Raw genomic sequence first — 25,393 nt, forward strand, 5'->3', positions numbered from 1 at the left:
TTAAATTGATTTGTTTAATCATTTCACAAAAATGTCTATATCGGTTTTTTAATGTCATACCTTAATACATTATTAACTGCAGCTTGTTTATTTTGAAAAATGAGCTAACTGGAAGTAAGCATTGAATCTATTATTTCCTTATAACCATTACTTTTTAAATTATTTCAGTTTGCGTCTATTTTTTTTTCACAATGAATAATTTGTGGTAATAGGTATTCTTGAATCATGTTGTTTTCATAGAATTAAGATTCCCAGAAAGATTTCCAAAGTATCGACTTACAATGCATGTATTATTACCAGTTCTATATCTCTTAATATTAATGTATGAATTTAAACGTAATGGAATTTTACATTCTTCATACACAATGTTTTGGAGAAAAGATGTATAGATACAAGAGTAATGATCTTGTTTTTCATTAAACAACAGACAAGTAACCTCTATATGTCCACAATGAATGATATTTAACGGAGACGCTGCTCGTTAAGCTTTATTTCATTATTATACTATATGTACACATATCTAGCCGTGTCTCAGAGCATTGCGAAAGACTGCATTTTTTAACGTTACCAAATCCTTTTTGAGAAGACGTGACCTTGGAAATTTTCATTCGTTGTTTTTGTTGAAAATGTATATACTAGTGGTATGAAAAATTATTCGTATGAAGGAAACCAAACAATGTTTTACTTTGATCAATAATGTTTTGAATGCAGAATGCAAAATGCAGAAAAAAATTTTTGAATGACGATTCAAAAAATGTCGTAGCAACTATAAAAACTAGTCTATTTCGTGCTCAATAGAGCTTTTGTGAGCCAGTGATTTGGAATGTTTTCTGAATCGCAAATCAATTAAATAAACATGTATATTACATTCATGATATTAGGAAAAACACAGAGGTTCAAAAAATCAATTTAACAGAAATATCTTTGTCTATATGTTACACGAAAGTTATTTATTATAAAACCTGAAACAAACATAAAGGAACTAAAGAACTGTTTTGTTACAAATGCCAATCTTCAAAACAGGAACATCTAAAATGGCTAAAGCATCGCTTTATATACTGTAAAACTTTCGTATCATAATATATATAGTAGCGGACGAAAAGCTGCTAATGCAAAATCCCGAACACTGATTAACAAACACAATCATTCTTTGAACCAATGGACGGACTCTTAATGCTCATTACACAATCACGATAAGTATTTCATAAATACAGTTAGAATACAGAGTAATTAGATAAAATACATACTTAATTTTAAGGATGTAAATGAAGTTTATTATAATATAGTATTTGCCCAGATCTAGCATTCTTTTGTAAAATATAACTTACGAATTTCTGACCATATACACGAAAAAACTTTAGTAATACATGACGAAGAGCTTACTATTTAAAGGTCATATTGTATTTAAGTACGAGTTCTGGATTCTATACAGTCACATGACTGTAACCTTAGAAAGCCAAAACATTCATCTAATTTTGCTATGTCAGTATCTTAAAATTAATGCACCAACAATCAGTCATTTCTTCCTTATTTTTTAAAAGTGTTATAAATCGAGAAACCTTGGACTTTGATGGATTCAGTTTGTACGGCTGCAATAAATACTCACAAAATCGTAACTTGAAACGAACATTCAGTTTGAGCAGTGGACAGTTTTCCCGTACATTTTTTCGAGAGAATTGAACAGAACTATACTACTTTCAAAGCAGTGTGTTTGGTATTTCGTGGAATTAAGATCGCTTCTTTTCGTTTTAACTTCATTTCAGAGTTAAGAAACTTTAGTTTTGTGAATAAGGGCAAAGTTTCTTTATGAAACTGCAAGAGCTTTTCAGTTATTGTATTTCTCAAGTGACTAAAATTACTACTACCGTGCTCGAAGCCGATATGCACCATTACAAGACGCAAAACGAATTAAAAACAGAAACATTTCTTAATAGATGGGGCTTAAAATGTCAAGGCCAGAGGTGACCATATTTTCTTTGCCACGTTGGACGAATACAGAAAGCTCTAAAGGCTTTGGAAATCACAGTCTATATTAGAGAAATGCAGATATTGGGAACATTTACAACGGACTAATTGTTGAAGTATCTTTGGTTTAGAGCAACACCTCAAAGTTAATGGACACTTCCAAAATGGAAAGTTTTTCATATGGAAACGGCTGATTTGTCGATTCATTCAACTGATATATTCACCATTTACTTTTCGAATAATTTCCATTCGAATCTCATGCTCTCTTGCTTTCTGACGAAGGGCGGCTATACTGGAGCTCCGGCGGTCAAAGTTTAGAGTCCCCGGTAAAATTCCTGTAGCTGATGAGACTGAAGGCAAATGGCTGAGAATTTCTGTGTAATGTTCATTGGTCCCTTCGCCTGGCAACTTTGGTCTGCTTTGAGCCGATAAGTTAGCCAGCAACGTTTGGAAAGAAGTAGCTGGATAGGGAGTTGAAAAAGGAGCTGCTATTGTTGGAGGTACGAGAGAACTTGGGTACGATGCTAGATCACGCAATGCGTATGCTGATGGTCCCAGATAGGCTCCAGCCAGTGGCAACAAGCCTGTGGCTGCAGGCGATAAATATGCAGAAGGTAGTCGCGAAGTGGCGCTGAAAAGCGCAGCATCATATGGCTTTCTAGCAAAGTTAAGCGAAGAAAATGAATTTGGTGGTCCAAGCGTGTTTGTAGAAGTAGAATTTGGAGGCGTAATAGAGTATGGATTGTAACCTGGAGTCTGGGTAATGTTCCCAACTGCTTTTTCCTGTTTTCTCCATTTGGCTCTGCGGTTTTGGAACCACACCTAAGGAAAAACAACATATAATTTTTTAAAAAATGAATTTAATAACTCCTCAATATTCTGTATTTTGTAGACAAATAATGAAATATTTTACTGAAAAATTCTAAAGGTACATTTATTAGATACCGAGTGTAGAAATTATTTAATAGTACTTATTTTAAATTTTAATAAATGTTAGAAATGCTGTCTGTTGGCAGTTTTCTTTTTCTATAATATAAAGGAACAGAAAATGATTACTTGTTACTTAAATATTTAAAAAGAAAGGTTTAAGATATTAAATGTTTCAAAATTATAACGAATTTGTTAATATATATTTATTTTAATATAACGTTTGTTTGAATTAATTTTATATTTAAAAACATACATGGCTTATACTGTTAAATATGTATTGCGAAACTTCCGCCTATTCTCCAAAGTTGTAGAAGATTCTCGAGAGTAGGAATCAACAATATATGTGTACGTAAACGCTTGTGTTAGTGCCATTATTGTTACGTAATACTGAAATTTCTAGAAAACCTCCATACGCTTATACGTATAACCAACGCGACGCGCCAAAAAGAGAGTATCTATTATTAGTTTGCTATAGTCAGTGTGCTACCAACTTTGGAAGCTGTAACTGTGATTATTATAAGGCTTATCAATCGGAAAACTTCAGATATTTGACCAGTAGCCTTTACAAAGTTCAAACATTACAACTCATTTCAGTGGATTCTCATCGGACATTAGTATTTTTATGAAAACATTACATAACGTCACGGTGGAAAACCCGGTGTGTGTGGCTGATAAATAACGAAGGACAAAGCTAGCTAGCTTCCCGTCAAGTGAATTGTAACTACGTCCACTCGTAATCAACTAGCTCATCGTGAACCCTCGATAAGATATCGAATAAGTTCCAGACTAAAAGGAAGACTTTATATTGCTTGTAATTTTGTTAAACTTTTGTATATAAATCATTGTTTGCAATAACTATTTGTAATAACTGTTATTGCAAATTATATTGTTGTGTGTATATTAAAACGTATTTGTGTTAAAAAAGAAAACTGCGTGTATCAATCGTTTTGGCAAATATCATAAGCTGACTATATATCGGCTTTAATTCAACTACTAAATCCAAAGTACAATTTAACTACTAAATTTAAATTTATCAGTTAATTCAATTTCAGGCTATTTGAAATTCTAATGCATAACAAGATGCAAACACCACAAATTTGCTGTCACAACCATTATCAAAATCCAAAGCTGCACCATGGGATATCTGCGTTTTGCCTACAACAGGGATCGAACATCAACTTTTGTTTGTTATAAGTCTTGAAGCTTACCACTGAACCACTGGGTTCGTTAAAGTGTTTGACTTTTGCGAATCCTCATCCAATTGAATACATAAATTAAGAACCATCTGCTTCATGTGTGAACAAGTTATTTGAAGATTAGGTATTCTGATACACAATAAAGAAAAATCTTGAGAATATTTTTAGCATTAATACAAAATCAAATCTTGGTAAAATTTTATAAAACATTTTTAGTAATACCAGGCTCACAGACAAAATCCCATTTTGACAGTAAATTGTTTGATACATAAAATATAGTAAGGTATTATGAATAAGACTGAATTTGCAACGTTGAAACTACTAAAGAGGAGATCATATCGCATTTTATGTAAAGGAAGAATGAAAAAGACAAAATTTCTAAGAATTTTTAGTCATGTGCCATGTGCCTCTGAAAGCGGAAAAGTATCAATGACATACACTTTTTACAATGTACCACCAGTAATCTTTTTATCTTCCTGGGAATTATTGTTGAATTACAAGATCGGGTTTTGTGTTCTGAGAACTAAACAATAGACAGTGGTCCAGAACCTAGTCCCTTTTACAGCGAGAAACTGGAAAAATAAAAATGTTAAGCCTTGTTAACGAAGTTTTTTACACCACGACAATTGCAATAATATTTAAGATTATAGGGTGCCGAATATAACTGGAAGGCATACTAGGTTGAATAAAAGACGAGGACTGAGTTAATTACTGGATATGATTAATATGTGTCATTAGTGATGTCTCTGATCACAACAAGAATCAGCCCCTACTACCAAAGCTATGCCTGGAGGGTGTCTGTAGCGTGCAGGCATGTCCAAAGACACTGAACTAGTAGAGTCCTGATTAACAGCATTATTACATTCAAATAAAAAACAACGAAAACAAAAGAAATCAAGCAAGCTTATTTCTCCGGTATTATACATTTGCTGCAAATGTATCGAATGGTGCTTTTTGAAGAGTTAGTTTAATTATTTTCGTCATTATATTTCAGTTACACTTTTTCATTTTTAACACAAATTTGTAGACATTGATTAGGTGCCATTTTTACTTTTACATTTCTGGAAGAAGTTTCTATTAAGTCATTTCAAGTTTTTTTAACTCATTTACAAAGAATGAAAATTCCGAAAATAGTTATTACAAAAATATATGAATATTATAATTGTTTACTAAATGTGAAATATACTAGTCTATATACTACATTTTACAACTTTAAATTATATAATGTTTGTTCATCACTTGTAAGTAGTGTTAACTAATATTTTTTTCTGCATGTTAGTCTTTTATACCAGTAACCAAAGCTACTTTGATTTCAATAATATTTATCCTATAAGTTTTTTGTGTGTTATAAACCATCTCAGTTACTAGCCTGTCGCAGTAAATAAAACGAAAAATGTATTTTCTTCTTGGTTTGTGACGATAAATTGGGAACAGAGAGAACCGTACACCAAACTTACCAGAGATTTCTTTTGGAGCTTAAAAACTGAATACATTTAAGTCCAAAAAGCAAGGGTAATGAAGAATAATTATTACTTCTAAACGTTTTCAGCTTTCCTTGTTTGATCAGAGGTAAAAACAACTCAAGAACCCATAATCATATCACAATTAGTGTTATAAGAATGATAATAACGATGGCGAAGGCGTACAAGTTGCAGTTCGAAATATGATTTGGTCTGATAGAGTAGATCTTTACTTCGGCTAACTGTTGAAACAGCGATAATCAAATGGCTGATAATTCAATTTAGAAAATTTAGAAGCATGACTGCACATCGATCGAATATAATCTAATTTTATCTATTTTTGTCAGATGTCTTGTTTTTTATCAAGCATGCATGTATGTCCAAAACCACATCCAAAATGTCGTTCTAAAGTTCATGTTTTTGCACACTTTCTGTTCAAAAGCGAAATAGAAATATAATAATAAATTTTGTGATTTTATTGAAGATAAAAAAACAAGAAAAGAATTCCTAGATCAACTAAAGACTTGAAAAGATAAGACTGGAAACAATGATCGCGTGTACAGAACCAGTTTACGAATGTTGGCACTAATTGCAGGCTTTTCTTTTTCAAAAGCTACCGACCCAGCACGCAGGTAGTCCATGAGTTTACCTTACATATATAGCAACACTTGGAGCAGCACTGTGGTCTGACTGTGATATCGAATTTGTCAGCAGAAGCATTAGGATAATCTAGAATTCTCTGAAGCTAGCTACTTAAGATAACGCTATGTTACGCATAAGGTTATCCTAGATGAGTTTTAGTATCCAATAAGACAAGAGTACAGGTAACAGGGAACGTACATTAACAGCCACATTTATATTTCGTAGTAACTACATAGATGGGTACTGAGTGCCAAATTTTAGTTTCACTTATTATTATTAACTCACCTCAGTAAACATTTATGTTTTACTCGCATGTGAGTGAGTTGTGAACGAAGTTTCTACAAACATATTTTATAAACTTCATCGTTATCACTTAATTAACGATGAATTTTAATTACGGAGCCAACCAACTAGATTGTAGTAATAGCTGTTGAAGCCCATATAAAAAATCATCTATATAACTTCAAATAAAATGTAATGGCAAACAAGTCTTCGTTTGTCCAGATGACATTGATCTGAGTTGAGTTTCCACTACAGCATAATGTCTTTCAGATAGACATCCTTTCAAAATCATACACACCTTCTTTCTGTAACATGAAAATTTCTTTACAGTTTGTTATTTTTATGGAGAAATTTTGCGTTGACTGATCCACATTTTACAGGAATAACTATGACATTAAGGTGACAACTAGGACTGACAATGGAATATTCACTAAAATATTTTTAATGCTTATCATATATATATATATGAGGTGTAGATACACCGTTTGGGAAAACTACTTGTTAAATACATTTATACACTGTTCAAAATATGCAGGCACAAAGAGTAAGGTTGTTCTTTACCTCTCTGGAGTAGTTGCTAACTATATACAATATTTACCTCTCTGCAGTAGTTGCTAACTATATACAATATTTACCTCTCTGCAGTAGTTGCTAACCATATACAAGATTTGACTTGCTGATTATCAGATGATTTCAAATACCCAAGAGTAATTCCTTGAAAACGGGAAACACTTCAGTTTTTTTTTGTTGAATATTTTAGTTGAAAACAGAATATCAAGAAAGTTGTTGTTAGTTGCTTGACAGTAATGCACATAGTCATTTACATAGTCGACCATCTATGATTTTTAAGGGGTTAGCAGTAAGTTTACGGACTCACAAAGCTAAAGTCTGGGATTCAATTCCCTGTACTAATTATTCTATATTTTACTTAAGGATAACTTACTCTCTGTACTAATCATTACTGAATTTTACTTAAGGATATCTTAGTCTCTGTACTAATTATTCCTTATTTTACTTAAGAAGTTTATCTTTATTTTTTTGTTTTATATCAGCCATGTATCCCGTGATGACGTAATGGGAAGCTTGAGGGTTTATCAAACAAGGATTAGGGGCTAAACCTGCGAGTTACGACGGTGACCCACTATGCAGTTTTGTACTAAAACAAAACGTACATTTCGAAGCAGGAACACGATTTAATATATAGTTTATTCAAAAGGAGTTTGGTAAATTCAGCTAATCATCATTTTAAAACTTTGAAGTCATGACATCACTACTTTTGAACATGTAAGAGCATTTTTGGACATATTTGTATGGAAAATCTTAAGTTCATTAATTTACAATACTTTCACTTGATTTTGCAACTGAAAAAAATGAACCTTACATTAAATATTTATATATTTTAACCAAAATAAGCATGGTGTTTATATGAAGCTTTCCATGGAGCTTAAAAATAATTGAAGAAAGTTCCTTAAGAAAGCGGCCCAGCATAGCCAGGTGGTTAAGGCGTTCGACTCGCAATTTGCGAGTCGCGGGGTCGAATCCCTTATTCGTTGGTAAAAGAGTAGCCCAATAGTTGGTGGTGATGACTAGCTGCCTTCCCTCCAGTCTTATACTGTTAAATTAGGGACGGCTAGCGCAGATAGCCCTCGTGTAGCTTTGCACAAAATTCATAACAAACAAACCTTAAGAAAAGTGACATGAAATAATTCAGAGCTTTAGATAGAATAATTTTAACCATTTCTTTATTTTATCACTCTTGATTTGAACATAATTGAACTGGAGTTGGTACTATTCTATAAGCATGTGTATGATTGGCTCTTTAAGACAACATAAACCTTTTCAACAAGTTGGTGGCTGATGCTGACTTTTTATTTTCAATTTAAGGAAGACAAAAGGTCAAGAGCGTTTTACTAAAAATACGTCTATATTTGGCTGAATTACATGAAAATAATAGATTTAGAAGAGCAAAATAATGAATGTATTTATCATCCAAAGGAAATGGTTTCGCAGTGTATAAAAATATTGTTTTTTTATCTTAGTAGTCGTAAGATGAATGAAACCCAGTGTACTTTTTATCTCTTAACGTTATGGTCTTAATCAGGAGGTATTCTTTATTACATAAATAATCATTCCAGGTGACAACATAAATAGTATATGAACTGACACGTCGTGAAGCCTGACAACTTCCTGAAATACCCTTTCATTAGAGTCTCAGGTATGTCCTACAAAATTTCCTGCACGCCTTAAATCCTTCCAATCTTTTTTAAGCATTCAATAAATGCACAACAAAGCTACTCAGGCCAGAAGCAACAGATACAGTATCGACATGTTATGGTATTGAAAAACTTTTGGCTTGTCCTCTATTTTTTCTTTATTTTTATGTTCTGCTAGTAAGGTCTTTTTTCTATCATTAAGGTGTAAAAATATATTGCTTACTAAAGAAGCTACCATAAATTATATTAGAAAAGACTGTTTTACTAAACAAACCTAGTCTCAAACTAGTCTCAACTTAGCGCAAAATAGACAAAAATAGAAATGCATTGTACTCTCTTATTTCCATATTTATTCTTATAAGTGCATCAATCTCTTTTACTATGTTCTATATTCCAAGGAGCTTCTAATGGTTCACTGTTAATATTTAATCAAAGAAATACACGATACTCTTTTACCCGGCTTTTTATTCTAAACTATTTTCATAATTGTTCACTGTTCTTACATCCACATCCTGCCGTTGTCCTAAAACACTGCTAGTATTTTACCGCCTCTGCGTATTGGTCTGTAATTGAAAAAACGTTTTTATCTTGATTTTATACACAAAGATATCGTTTTCCTTTACTATTCGCGTCGAGCTCCGATGTTCACATGCGTCCTTTTTGTGTCTACTCTCTTGCTATAACCCTTTTGTTCTGATATATTTAGTATGCTATTATAAGATCATTGTACTAGCTGCTATTCTATTATTTCTATTATGTGATCTATTTATTTTAATACGTCCTTTCAGGTATTTTTCATTGTTACTATCCTAATCATGGACTTCATCTCCCACCAGCTTTTTAAAGAATTTTTATTACACATTTTGGATTCAAATTAGAGAATTATTCGAGTTTAGTGTTATTTAGAATATACACGTTTCTAAAGTGTTTAAAACTTAGTCCCCTGCTATAATTTCATGCTAATTGATATTCAGACATTTATTGTACTCTTTCATTGTGAATGTTTTTGTCAGACGTTCTTTACTGTCTATCTTTATAAATTCTTCTCCGATTCTTTCTTGTATCTTTTCTTTCATTTCTCATAGTCCTTGCGGACCGTTGAGCCGTTTCTAAGGCTGTTTCTTACGTCAAGGATGCAACCCACTTGACAGCCTTCCCTCTTTGAAAGGACGAGCATGTTTGGTGTGACGGGGATTCGAACCCGCGACCCTCAGCTTGCCAGATTGCCGTTGAGCCGATGGCAGATCGTGCTCTGCCATCGTTTCTAAGGCTGTTTCTTACGTCAAGGATGCAACCCACTTGACAGCCTTCCCTCTTTGAAAGGACGAGCATGTTTGGTGTGACGGGGATTCGAACCCGCGACCCTCAGCTTGCCAGATTGCCGTTGAGCCGATGGCAGATCGTGCTCTGCCATCGTTTCTAAAGCTGTTTCTTACGTCAAGGATGCAACCCACTTGACAGCCTTCCCTCTTTGAAAGGACGAGCATGTTTGGTGTGACAGGGATTCGAATCCGCGACCCTTGTATCTTACTTTGTTTATTAATTTAATGTCCATACTTCTTTCTCACTATTCCGACTGATATTCAGACATTTACTACAAAGTTACTTCGCCAGTTTACTTTCCGACGATTAATAGTTCTTACTGTGTCTATTGCTTACAATAAGTTACTTGTGCTTTATTCTCTAGCATTATTTGTATATATTTATTGATTTCTTCCTATCATTTCTAATAGATCTGCTGCTCTATTAGTCACCACGTCTAGTACACAAATTAATTACTCCCTTTCTGTGCTTATCTACTAAGAGATATTACTGAAAGTAAAATAAATATTGGGAAATAATTAATTCGGAGTATTTATCGACTAGTCGGAAGACACAAAGAAAAAGATCGTTCCATATACAACCAGGATCTAAAGCTTCCAGTCTGTGAGCCGTATATGTGATTGAGAGATCGTTCCATATGCAACCAGGATCTGAAGCTTCCAGTCTGCGAGCCGAATATTTGAGAGAAAGATCGTTCCATATACAACCAGGATCTAAAGCTTCTAGTCTGCGAGCCGTATATTTGATGTAGATACAGCTTTATAGGTATATATAGAGTAAGGAAGAGTGTTCTTCCAATTAGTTAGTAGTTTATATTCAAATAATCAACGCTGGGCTTAATAGCAATTATTAAGCTGTTTATAGTTTGTATTAATTTGTTAATCAAAAGTAATATTACTCAGCTAAAACTGAGACAGAGAAGCAGAACAAAAAAAAAAAGCCATTGGATGTTAAAATGGAAACATCTAGGATTCGATACACTAGTCAATGGATTTACATTAATTGGGTCTGGAATACCCGAGTGTAGTGTCATCTAGGTAGACCTCAAAATACGCAGTTTCACAGGTTCAATCCTGTCTGGTTAAACCATTAATAAATCTGCGTACAGGAGTGAAGATCCTTTTTACAACAAAATTTTCATGGTTTCTAGAAATTTCAATAATTATATTCAACTACATTTCTAAAGTATTTCCAAGGCACGTGTTCATTGAATTATCTATATTATTCTAAAGGTGAAACTGATTAAAATAGTCGGTAGTTCCTTTACATGAACCCAAGAACCATAGAACCACTTTTTTAATGTTTGTTTGTTTGTTATGAATTTCGCGCAAAGCTACACGAGGGCTATCTTCGCTAGCCGTCCCTAATTTAGCAGTGTAAGACTAGAGGGAAGGCAGCTAGTTATCACCACCCACCGCTAACTCTTGGGCTACTCTTTTACCAACGAATAGTGAGGATGACCGTCACATTGCAACGCCGCCATGGCTGAAAGGGCGAACATGTTTGGTGTGACGGGGATTCGAACCCGCGACCCTCAGATTGCGAGTCAAACGCCCTAACAACCTGCTTTTTTAATGATCTTTGGGAGTTTTATAAAACTAAGAAGAAGTTATTTTTCTTTTGGTACAGTTTGAACACTTTCTGATATGACTGATTTTCCACCTTAAAATGTGAAGTATATTTATTTATTTCCCCGTTTTGGGATATTTTTGCATTGGATGTCGTTAGTGCTTAGATCATAACTTGTTCTGTATTAGATCACCTAAAAGTGTTTTCAGTGGTTTTATTGTTCTATGTATGATATAATGAACGAATTCTACTAATAGCAAATTTAATGTCAGTTATTTTGAAAAAAAGTTACATTAATTATAATATTGAAACTAATAAGTATCGGTATTAATATAACTATCAGATAGAGTTGTGCTAAGAGTCGAATTGACACAAATAAGTTTGAGTCGATAAGAGTACATATATATCCAAGACAGAGACTTTTCTATTTAGGTTTGTATATGCCTAAGAAAGGTCTGTCTCAATGGCTTTATATATGTATGTGAATGTATCCAAAGGGGTGATTTTTCTTTCTAACTTAGTATTTCCTAAAGAGTTTATAGCTTTATTCTTTTGGTAAAGGTTGTTATTGATATGAGTCATGTCCAAGAAAGACCTTTCTTTATGCCACAAAGAAATATTTCTCTATAGATATATGTCTTCAAGAGAAACATGTTTCTACAGGTGTGTACGTCAAAGCGAAAATTTTTTCTATGGGTGTATATATCTCAAATATAAAATGATGATTTAGATTTCAATTAACAGAAATGTTGCCGTCAGTGGTATACAATAAGTTGTTGTGGGCTTACCCTATGACAATACAATTTAAGGGTTGAATACCGTTCTGAAATTTTATTATATCCATCATTCACGCAAAATGTTAGCGGTGAAGGTATAGACAACTGCAAATGAAACGTTTTAAAATACCATTCTGAAATGTTATTATATCTGTCATTCACGCAAAGTGTCAGCGGTGAAGATATAGTTTGTTTTTGATTTTCGCGCAAAGCTACACGAGGGTTATTTGCGCTAGCCCTCTCTAATTTAGCAGCGTAAGACCAGAGGGAAGACAGCTCGTCATCACCACCCACCGCCAACTCTTGGGCTACTCTTTTACCAACGAATAGTGGGATTGACCGTCACATTATAACGCCCCCACGGCTGGAAGGGCGAGCATGTTTGGTGGGACGGGGATTCGAACCCGCGACCCGCAGAGTGAAGGTATAGACAACAGCAAATGAAACGTTTGAAGCCAATTATTAGCAAACTCGTTCTTCAAGAACCATAGTCTTAGGCACAGAAGCACTGCTTCCATGCATATCGAATTGCGCTACAGAATATCAAAGTCTGACTACAGCAAAGATTGCTAGACAAACATATGCAAGGTCAGAATTTTGTAAAACCAGGTCATTGCAGCTTTGAGTAGTCCAAAAACGGTAAAAAGTGTTAATACAAAATCCCTCTACATAAGGTGTCATACAAACTTTATGTTGCATCTGCTTCCAAATAATCTAAATAATACACAGTAATGAATTGAAAAACAGATTAACGTGGTCCTACTGTATATATATGGATAATTTTGTCAGAATGACCGGGCTGCTGTACGATTGTATGGCCAACGGTTCCCGGATGAACGTCATCAAATGGTAGGAAATGTGTGCCAGCGGCTACATTATGAAAGCTTATTTACGTACAGAGACTGTCCGGGCAGACCAAGAACAGCATGCAATACTGAAAATTAAACCGCACACTCTTGTCACATACGGACAGCACATAAATGCCGAGTGTTTGCTACCATTTCGCGATACTGTCAGATTTATTTAATGTGAATTTATGCCTATAATTGTTATTTATATTGTAGAGCAATTTTGACTTGTTTGTTTATAGTTAAGCACAAAGCTGCACAATGGGCTACCTGTGCCCTGTCCAGCAAGGGTATATTGAAATCCGGTTTCTAGTGGTATAACTCCACAGACATGCCGCTGTGCCACTGGGAAGCGATTTTGGTAAATTGTGAATTAATACGTGTCTCATTTGCATTTGAGCTTTTTGGTGTATGCTGTATGTCAATAAAGACATAAACGATATTGTCATAAGGTAAAACCACAACACCTCATTTCACATTATTAATATTAGTAATAATTATGTTCTTATACTTCCCCAATTCTAAATTATTTACCTGCCAATGGCCTTCTGAATCACCCGGTATTTTCAAAAGAGGGTATATATTTAAAATGTATATGTCTGGGAGTGGTCTTTTTTTATATGTTTGAATGTTCATTAGTTTTATCTCTACAAGTGTCAGAAAGAATTGTATCTAAATCTGTATATTTTGATAGAGGCCCTTTCTCCAGAGACCTATATGCTTGACTTTTTTTTTCTATCGTATAGGTGCATTTGCTCAAGAGAAGACTTTCACTAAAGGATTTGGTGTACCAGAGGATTTTATCTTTATAAATTTATATATCCTACAGCGTATTTTTTCTGTGGGTGTATATGTTCGAGAGAAGTTTTTAACTTTAGATGTCTGAGATAATCTTACCTGGTAAATGAAAACATGCACGAACTTGTACTTGCTGTATTCTTCCGGCCAATTCTACCATAGTACCGTGTTATTTGCTTATGGTGAATACATACAATGTGTGTGTATTAGACAATAAATGTTATTTGACAGCTTAAACAACATGCACGAACTTGTACTTGCTGTATTCTTCCGGACAATTCTACCATAGTACCGTGTTATTTGCTTATGGTGAATACATACAATGTGTGTGTATTAGACAATAAATGTTATTTGACAGCTTAAATACACTATTTCAGAAATCCTAATAGTTCTGTAGCTTTCCTTACGGAAACTGAAACTGTAACTCACCTGCACGCGGGCTTCCGTCAAGTCTACTCTCATGGCGAGCTCTTCCCTATAATGCAAAAAAAAAAAAAATCTAATTACTATCGTGTAAACTAAATGAATTTAAATGTTAAGGACAAATACATTTGAAATCACTGGCTAAAATTAACTCCCATTCCCACATCTTTCACGAGGATGCAAAAGTTTAATCTAAAAGCTATAACATTGAATGAATACTACAAACTTACACGCAAAGTTTTCCAGTTAAATTAGTACGCTTACTATAATTAATTTGCGAATTTAAAAAATTCTGGTTTTAGTGAAAATTTCGCTGTTTCCACCGAATTCACAGTAAAAGACATTACAGAAGTCAAATTTGTTTCTACTAACAGTTCACAGAAATCAACACTTGAATAAAAAAGAAACAAGAGAGATAAAGAAATAACGAGACTTTTAAAAATATTTTCAAGTACGATTGTCATACGTGATAGTTTATGTCATATGATATACGCGCAGTGTACTAGACAACATTACTTGAGCTATCCAACAATGTTCCAGATATAAACTTAAGATTTGAATACAGTCAAACCCTTTTATTCGTATCACTCTTATGTAGAGTTCGTTATTAAACAAGTATTAAAAAGTGAAAAAACTAATATTTTTCTTGTTCGATATTTGCACTCACAACTTATTTCGACTACGTACCTATAGGTGTCGGCTATCTGCTCTTCAGATAACTGTTGTTGTTTGTAGAATTTCGCTCTAAGCTACTCCATGTTCGATGTTCCTAATTTGAAGTGACAGACTAGGGGGGGGGGGGACAATTAGTCAACACCATCCACCGCTAACTCTAGCAACGAATAGGGAGATAATACCGTAGGTTTATAATGCATTACCCACGACCTTAAAGTGCAAAGTGCGATATATTTTTTTTTTGTAGGACCAGCGCGCGAACCACGGAACCTCAGATCCAGTCTGGTATTCTAACCAATCGGTCCATATTAGATATCATTTTATATACATATAAATAACTATGCCGATTACATCACAAAGTAATGATTATCCGTTTGCAAATATTTTGATTTGTAATAAAGAAACGTAAGTCATCTTCGGCTAATTTGTCTGAAATTTTACTGACTTTTCGCTCAGATTTCTTTTAATGAAATTTGAATCTACGTTAGCGAGGATTAATAATTGTGACGAAAAATTTATGTAAATGTATGTAAATTGATGACGAATCTATGAAATTTTTGTACAAAGAACGAACTTTTTTTAGATTTTTCAATTGAATAAAGCATACAACTCTATCAAGTTTATATTATGAAACAGGAATCAAACTTGAGCGCCGTTCGATGTACTTTTGCACCTTCTTTGCATAAGAGCCAAGAACTCTACAAACAACAAGTTCTTCAATTTTCTATGATGTGGTAGCATGTTCTTGATACGGTAAGTTTTTTACATACATATAAGGTAGAGTATAATTATTATTGTGATCGTATACATTATTATTTTCCAAGCGGAAGTTGTTTCACTTCAACAGAGATGAATCCTCCCTGTGTAGAAGTCAAAAAAGAATAAGAAGAAAGAAAAAAAACGGAGTTCCGCAACTTTGTCTCTTGAAACTTCTATGTTTTGTTTTCTTATGACTCGATAACCTGGAGCTTGTATTTCAGAAATAGAATCACCTTCACGTCGCACAAACATTTTGTTTGTACTAGTGTTAACAAATACACATACAAACCTGTAAAACGTATGTAGAAGAACCCTTCATCCTACTCAGTTAAATTATATCGCGATAAAGTATACAAGCTCTTATATGAATAGGATAATATAGTGTGGAAGCCAGCACTTCTGTTTGTAATACGAATAAGATAATATAGTGTGGAAGCCAGCACTTCTGTTTGTAATACGAATAGAATAATATAGTGTGGAAGCCAGCACTTCTGTTTGTAATACGAATAGGATAATATAGTGTGGAAGCCAGCACTTCTGTTTGTAATACGAATAGGATAATATAGTGTGGAAGCCAGCACTTTTTTTGGTAATATGAATAGGATAATATAGTGTGGAAGCCAGCACTTTTGTTGGTAATATGAATAGGATAATATAGTGTGGAAGCCAGCACTTTTGTTGGTAATATGAATAGGATAATATAGTGTGGAAGCCAGCACTTCTGTTGGTAAAATCTTTTGAAAAAAAAAAACTCCATTGTGCACGTATCATAAGTTTACACACACACACACATATATATATATTTAAAAATTATTTTCTTACTTACCTTTCTATATTGAATTTAAAAAGTACTTCATGAAGATTGGTATCAAAGAATAACTTTTTCTGTAAATTTTAAATGTTTCATTTAGTAAAAGTAAATGTAACACGTATATATTTTCAACCTGGCACTTTATGGGATATTTGGGCTAAACATTTAGGTTTAGGTACCACTGGAATTCAAATATAGTCCACTTTAGTTTGAAATACTGATCAGTGGAAAGCCGGCACCCGCTGGGTTTGTTTTGATTAACGCGATTCATTGTTACTCTTATAACGCATCCATATCTGAAAGTGTGAAGCTTATTCATCAACACTACAGTTCTGATTTTGAACCTTAAAGTATACAGTCCAACATACTAGTTATTAGGTGACTCCTAGCTCTACGAGGAAAGTTTGTACATTTTTTGTACTTTTAAAGCTGCAGCTTTATCGACAATACGTATCATTTTGCATGTCCTTCATGTAACATAAATTTTAATGATGTACAGGCTTGTATGATTTCCACCTGTTATATTTTTCTTGCACTCTTTAGGATATTGCTCTTAAACAGTATATCGAAAAACTTTCCTTCAAAGAAATAATAACGACTTTGTAACTCCATATACATGTATATTTTTACTTCTTTCAAGTATATTTTCCATTCTTCATTAAGCACTACATAAATATCATTTTTATATAATTATTTCACAGTAAATACTTACATTTATATTTGAAACAGTGATGTAGTAAATACGTTTAGCTTGTAAAATGTTTTTGACAATAACGAACAAAATTATATACAGATGTATACAGGAGAACAAATAACCGACGATTCAGAGGATGTAAAGTTTTAGTTAACAAAAACAAGTGAGGAGGCGCATTTTGTTTATTATAAAATCAGAACATCCTATTTTCTGGTTTATCATAAAATAAGCTTTCAAATAATCGTTTATGATAATTGCTGAAGTACGTACGTTGCTTTACAATACTGGAGTAGACAATAGATTCAGGTACATGAACATGTAAAGATGAATACTGTAACAGACGATAGATTCAAGTAGATACACAGTTGTTAAAGACTGATTTATGAAAACGGCAATTCAGCTGAACTGTTAACACCCACAATCCTTTTGTTTCGTTTCTGAGATCAACCTCTCTCTTTCTTAAAGCAAAAAACTAAAACAGTCGAGCAATAGAAATTGTGTGAAGAGCGTAGCCAATCATATCCAGGGCATCCGGGTCTTTAAGTAATCTTACATTGCCAGCATACCTTTCAGGAAAAGTGTATCACCTAACACAAAGCGACTAGTCACTCTGGAGTTCCAGTTCAATTTTCAAACAGATGTTAAATAATAGGCTAATATAACTTCTACATAATAAGGACGATATCGTAACCGTACATAGTAGGCTAAATCTCAATAAAATGCATATTGTAAGTTACAGAGTGTTGAGTTTATAATGATCGATTATCCCAACTCTCCTCCTTCCCGTTTTAGACCGCTTCAGCAGCCAACTTAATTTAATTAAGGAATCTCACATTCGTCTACTGCTTTAAATTGAAGTATTATGATCTTCTGTCTGCATTCCAACCAGCAATATGACAACAATTTCCAACGGACAGATTGCACATGAAAATGTCTAGCAGCAGGAAATTATTTCCACACTTAACTGAACAACTACTTATTTGTTCAAGAATTGAGCATTATTAACAATCTTCACAAAACTATTTACAACAATGGCTGAATACAATATCAAACTAATCCATCCACACTACTCATTCGTCTGACAGGAAGACATTCCCAGAGATACTCTACACCCGATTTAAAACAAATACCCTTCAAAGCTAAGTTAAGTCTAGAATTATACTAACTGTAATGGAAACATAGTCATTACTAATACAGAAGTAAATCGTAATATTGTGAATTCTAATACTGTACAACACGCAACTAAAAAACAAACGAATATATACCTTGAAGAGCTTTACAATAATTTTCCTATACTTCAGTTAGCTACATACAAATATATATTAAACCCCAATGCTCCTGAATTAATAAATCAACTCTAACAAGGTGCAGACTTACATAACTAGTTAACCTAAACTTAACCTTTCTATTTTTTAACTTTGCTAAACACACATATCCTACACCCGAAACTTGTTTGGTTGTATTAGAGCAAAGCCACATGAGCTATCTGTTTTATCTACCGCGGGGAATCGAACCCCGTATTTTAGCGTTGTAAGTCCGAATATTTACCACTGTCCCACCGGGGGACATACACGAAACATCGTCGCACCTGTACTCTTATAAAACTATAAACGAAATCCTATCCTAGCTATCTTCTCATCACATACAAACCTATCTTACCAAATTCATTGCTTATCCATCGCCGCAAAATTTAATGTAGGGTCACTTACAAAAAATCGGTATGCGAAGAAAAGAAACAAAAACCTAATTTCAAATCAATGCCTTAAAGTGAAGAAATTTTTACTTTGAATGGTAATCTTCGAAACTTTTATAGAATGATAAAAGTGAACCCCTTTTGGTCCATGGGCATATTAAACTATAATTAACTCTTCAGTCAATATTTACCTACCAAAGAATATTGCACTACAATTTAGTGAAACTCTAATACTTATGACAAATATAATTAACTATAATCATGCTTCGCCAGCTTGGAAAAGACATTCACACCATAACAATGGCATAGAATTATTTTTAATTTTAATTTAACACAGGATAAACAAGTTAAACATTTGGTCCGCTATATAATATGGAATAATGAATTCGACGAAATGTCATAATATTATTTACATAATTTAGGTTGCTATATGGTGAACTAAAATGGATTCAAAACCCCATAGAATTTAAATTTTAGTTCAAATAATTGGATTAAGTTTACATTACCATATTCTCTTCTTTAGGTGTATTGTTTAATCTCAGTATTATACAATACAAAAGGAAATATCGATTTGATTTTGGAAGATCAATACCAAGTTTTACCAGTGTACATGATAACTTTTGAATGTTTAAAGTTTCTCCCAGCCCTATTGATAACTACAAGTGTAATCAGAACCTGTTTAATCTCAGTATTATACAATACAAAAGGAAATATCGATTTGATTTTAGAAGATCAATACCAAGTTTAACCAGTGTACATGATAACTTTTGAATGTTTAAAGTTTCTCCCAGCCCTATTGATAACTACAAGTGTAATCAGAACCTGTCTAAAGTCTAATATTTTAATATGTATTCTACCTACACCTTTCAAAACACAGCATAGAATCCTGAAGCAACCATCCTACTTTTACATCAAACTTAAGTTCATAAAATGATAAATTAAAGACACTATGCAACTTAATGTAATTTCAAATTGTATATATATATTTATAGTATAAAAATAATATATTTAGGATAACATTCTATACCATGTGGTACACTTTGAATATGACAATGCTTTACAACATAGAAATGATACGATTATGCTAATATTCTATTCTGTTGACATGTAGTTTTACAAACTCTCTTCAGATCCATGCCAGCACTTCCAACTGCGGATTGTTTACTGGCTGCTCTGACTTCTTTACGTTGACTCTGCTCCCGTGGACTATAGCCGTCTTTGCATGGACTAGGTTCCATTCCCAGGTTACTGTCCAGTGAGCAACTTAAACTCAGTAGTGGTCACACCATTTGCGAGTGATACCACATGCACCTTCTTGGCTTGGAATGTATTGGAGATGGTGAGTGTTAGTCGGGTAACAGGGGCTGATGTTACTTAAGTCATTAATGTATCTTTTGTGGCCTTAGTACAGGCTCCTGGTTGTTACATTGGTGAGGGACTTTTCTGAAGTTCTGACTTTAAAGGTATTTTTCTGATGTGGTCCTGGTGGGGAAGTCCTTTTACTTTCTGAGTATAATTGATATTTTATGAGACATTTATAGGTGGTGTCAAATTTTGGATCGATGATAACACTTTTCTGACCACTTAGATGAACTCCAATAGTAGGCTGGTATAAGTACAGTGGTCAAGGAATGAACCTTAACCAGTGGCTTTTAAATTGGTGTCACTGACACCGGTAGTGGAGGTGCTAGTATCGTGGTAACTGATATATCCTCGTTATTGGAAGAAGACAAGTGTTAAGAGGTCTTCTTCCACCAGCGGCAGCTCATGTAAAATAAATGCGGTTGTGACAAACTAAGTGAACTTACATTCACATACACACAGCGACAATAGTTGAACTTGCAGGCTTTTTTAAGATTCTTGACGAAAATACCATTTTTTCTCCCTTCAACAAATGAAAATGTAATTCAATTGATGAAAGAGACAGGATTAAAATGTGTCTTTTTAGTCACAATTTGAAGAAAAAATAAAATTTCTTAAATAAGCTGCATATTCTTATTTAGACAGGAGTCTGGGCAACATTAATCACTTTCTGGTTGAGATAAGTTTTAAGTATAGAGTTTCACATAAAGTGAATTAGTGTTACAATGTAAGTTGTATACTAATAACTGTCAAGCTTGAGACAGCTGTTTTTACTAATAAAATAAAAATCAAGATGATAAAACCCGAGTGCCCTTCTTCCACATAAGTGAAAAAAAAAAAACACACACAAAAACATTTAAATAACTTGCATGAAAGGTGTGTGTGTGTGTGTATATATATTCACCTCCAAACAGTAATGATCTAATCAGGTCTTCTAGCAAAACGTTTATGTGTACCTGTAATAAAACTGTTGTAACTATGCTGATATGTGATTTGTTATCATCGGGTTTCAAACTCTACAAACATTGTTTTGGCCAATTACAGCAATCAATAAACAATTAGAATATATAAAGCAATAAAAGTGAAAGGAAACAAGCACTCTAATACCCTTCGTATATTTTATTCAATTTAGCAAGTGAAAACATATCTAAGATTCACTTAGAAACCTTTATCTTTATAGTTTTCAAAACAGACAAACATAGAAACAATTGTCATTGAATACATCCTTTTTAGATCTTTTATGTTTATCATATATTTCAGTAATGTATGGTCTATTTTTACAGTATACCCCAATAATTTCAGAATTGTTTAATGACTATTTCAACTGTGGCATTTCTTTCTTTGTTATGTAGTACATCATTGAGTCAACACTGAACTCGTGTATGCTTTATTCTGTACTGTCCAGTACTTGTAGTAACAAAGATTCACTTTACTATCACTGAAAAGTTGGTCTTAGATAAGCTAACACTTATGTATACACTCAAACTGGCATTAGTGATCAGAATAAATTTTCATCTTCCGCAAATAAGTTGACGCATGAATGAAGGTTAATTAAAAGAAACAATGTCAATGGTTCTGTTGTATGAGAGATACATGCTGCAAAGGTTTGATAAACTGAGAAGGTTTTAACTATCTCTTTTGTTTGTTAATTGGTGCCAGTCTTTTACTGCTTTCATCTAAGCTGAAACAGTAGATACATTGCTCCTACCTACTACATGCCCAAGAAATTATATTTCTGTGCACAATTTTCTAGCTTTAATTTCAGAACTTGTTTTTTCTAACCTGATGAAGAAGCCTCATCTTTTGTTACTGTTCTCATAGTTTTCAATCAAATGTCATTTGTTTATTAAGAAGAATACCTACTTCTTCCTCTAACTGCACTCTAGCAGTTCAATTTTTCTGTTTATCATTTTGTGGAGAGACAAAGGTCATCTGTACTACAGGGCATCCTGACGAATAACTCATGCAACAGATTCATTCCTAAGACACCTTATACCAAGATCAACTTTAACCATTTCCATTTTATGTGAAACTTCTTTAATTGTAAGGTGAAGCTGTGCTACACCACTCATTTTTAACTGCCCTGAGACGTAGTATGTGTATTAATGCCTGATACATTGCAAGACCAAGCAGATTTTGATTACTTATGTGCTCACTAAAAATTCCATCTCTCTTCAACATATCTTAAAAAATGTACGAAACTATCATTATGCTGGTATGTATGTTTTAGTGCATCATTGTTCCCAGTTATTCCCAAACTGACAGCCATACAGAGCTAATTTAAATCAATAGTTGACTGCTTATTTTTGACTCTCTTGTTAAATTTGGATACTGAAACAAAATTATTATTGTCAATTCACATTCTTTCGGCAGTCAATCTGTGGATAGTCGTGTTTCCAATATCTACTGTGTATCTGCACTGATAACACAAATCTCAAAAGGTTGGTTGGAGTAATAATCTTTGATCTAACTATTACAACAGGCAGTGGAATACCCTGTCTTTGAGGAAGTTCTCATCCGTTTGTGGCTAAGCTGTTTAATACTTTTTCTTCACTCCGTAAGATGTAGATTCCTCAGTAGGTTGAGCTGCTGGTGTAATAGAGTTGCGACTGCTACTGTTTATTTACATTCATACATTTTGCTCAAAGCACCGATCTATGTCAAACTGGGAATATCTTTCATCCTCATGTGATGATGCTGGATCTCACTTTGTTGACGTTCAATGTAGTTATTGACAAGGATTTCCTTGCAATCAACCACAGTCAGATAAGTTTACTATTAAACCTGCACAATTAATAAGCATTGACAACTAACGGCATCAAAGACCAGAGTTAATACCAGAAGTGTGGTTTTGCCTTCTACACTGGAGGATTAACGGAAAATCTGCAGAACAACTGATAAAGTACTAAAGAGCATTCTGTACCCAAACCTGAGTTCCAGTAAGCATGACTTACCTTGTTAAACAAAAAACTAACACTGTTCATAGTGTAGGCAGTCAAATCTTGGAAATTTTCCTCTTAAACATCAAAACTATATGAGTAGTCACTTCTAAGAAGTGTATCGTCCCCAACTAAAGTAACAACTAGCATACAGGTTTATTAAAAATTAGCCAACATTCGAATTTAAATCCCGAACCCTGCATAACAGTTGATAAATAGCACAAATGTGTAAAGTTTTTTTCTGGCATTGTAGTGGTCATAACTTGATAAACGAAGAACGTTTACATTTAATTGTAGTAGCTGAGCGCATTATATAAAACTCATCTGATGTAATTCAAATAAATAAGTCAAAATAATGTTGTATTTACCATAAATGATAAAATGACTGATTATTTACTTGTGGCAGAGTACTTTTGTTTTATTTTGGCACTCTAGGACAAGAAAGCAAAGTAGGATAATGAAAGTGAAACCTAACAAACTGATTCAGTTTATATTTAAATGAAAACAACTTGAGGCTGGTAACTCCATATCGACTAAAAAAGTTTAATAAAACCAAATTGTAATAGCAGGCGCTAGACTTAACCTGAGGACTGAACAATTCTAAGACATCATCAACGTAGAAAGAACATTCAACAAGATGACTACAAAGCAGATTATAGGGATTGTTGTTATCGCTCAGCTGTCACGAATTTCAAAAACTGTGTCCATCAGAGTCCTTGATTGTTAGCCTTGTTTCGGGTGGTCCCTGCTGAGTTCAAAACTACACCAATATAAATCTTACAACAGCAGGCCATCGCTTCGTCTTTCTTCTACTAACCTATCATTATGAATACCGTATTAAGGGTGTTATTATCTAGACACCTTATCAATTTATGATTTTAAAGTCTTCACACCCATATTAACACCAGTAACTCTCCACTTTTCCGAAACAACGGCCTTTAATACAGTCACAAAAATAACAAGGCCACCGCTCGTCAAATTACCCTTACATAAAGAGCAATACAAGTCGAAATAATAAGGCAAAACAGTAAAACTTTTATTCAGCAAATACACAGTGTTTAGAATACGAGAAATCCGCTCAAATTAAGTGCTTGTTAAGGTAGAAAATGAAGGACTATGCATTAAATATGTGTCATTTTGCGAGATGCGTCCTTGTTTTCAACTAATTAATATTGTTTTTTTTTATTTTTAATTTCACTAAACAAGAACAGTATTTACAGGCAGTTATTATTCAGAAAAGTTCGCAAGCAGGCTAGAAATTATATTGCAGTAATAGTGGTGAGAGAAAAACTAATATATATTCCATTAATCTTCTTATCTATGTTAAAAACTTGCTTCGATAATTCTTTTTTTGTTTTCAGTATATTTATAAGCATTTAAATCTCCTTAAACACGATCTCACCTTTGGTAAAAGAACCAAGCATGAACATCTTGCCGACAGCAACTAAAAGTTGTATTTGAATGTACAAAACAAGAAAGTAACCCCTTAATCTAACAATTGTTATAAAATCTAGACGTCGCCACCATCTCATAATAAAGTGTACACTTTATCTCCAGTCTGCTCAGGCAATGACATGTGACAGCATAAGTATTGGATTTCAATCTGATTTATACATTTAAAAACGAATAAACTTGTAAATCTGTACTTGTGATTTAAATTACGAAATTAATTGGAAGAACTGAATCTATGGTTTTTTATTAATGTTTGTTTTCTCTGTATCAAAATATCGCTTCTCCATCTTAGGGGAGGAATCATATATAATTCTGCATGCACCGTCTTAAATTGACATTTCAAAATTTATGTCTATTAAGAACAGAATACGCCTGAACAGCACCCGAAGCAAACTAGATGTGACAATTGTAAATCACAATATTTCGTGTTTTAGGCAGTTAAAAGAGACGACAAAAAAACAGCAGATGGATAACTATTGATAAGAAAATATACCATGTCGGTAGATATAAATATAGACATTACAGACTTGTATATTGATTGGTATAAGAACTGAAGACTCCGATGGATATGAAATAATGTGGT

The 25,393-nt window shown here is 33.5% G+C and overlaps 1 protein-coding gene across 2 annotated transcripts in view; it reads right to left on the minus strand.

Moving 5' to 3' along the window:
- Positions 1-967: 967 nt before the first annotated feature.
- Positions 968-25,393, minus strand: part of LOC106470435 (homeobox protein ARX-like) — a 45,439-nt gene continuing 21,013 nt past the window's right edge. For both annotated transcript variants that reach the window (XM_022399865.1, XM_013930996.2), the window contains exons 3-4: positions 14,432-14,477; positions 968-2,787 (exon numbers count right to left, since the gene is read on the minus strand). In XM_022399865.1, coding sequence (XP_022255573.1) covers positions 2,173-2,787; positions 14,432-14,477 — 661 coding nt within the window. In that variant the 3' untranslated portion in view covers positions 968-2,172. The remainder of the gene's footprint in view (positions 2,788-14,431; positions 14,478-25,393) is intronic.

Source organism: Limulus polyphemus, unplaced genomic scaffold, assembly GCF_000517525.1.
Source record: "Limulus polyphemus unplaced genomic scaffold, Limulus_polyphemus-2.1.2 Scaffold105, whole genome shotgun sequence".
Lineage (NCBI taxonomy): Eukaryota > Metazoa > Arthropoda > Merostomata > Xiphosura > Limulidae > Limulus > Limulus polyphemus.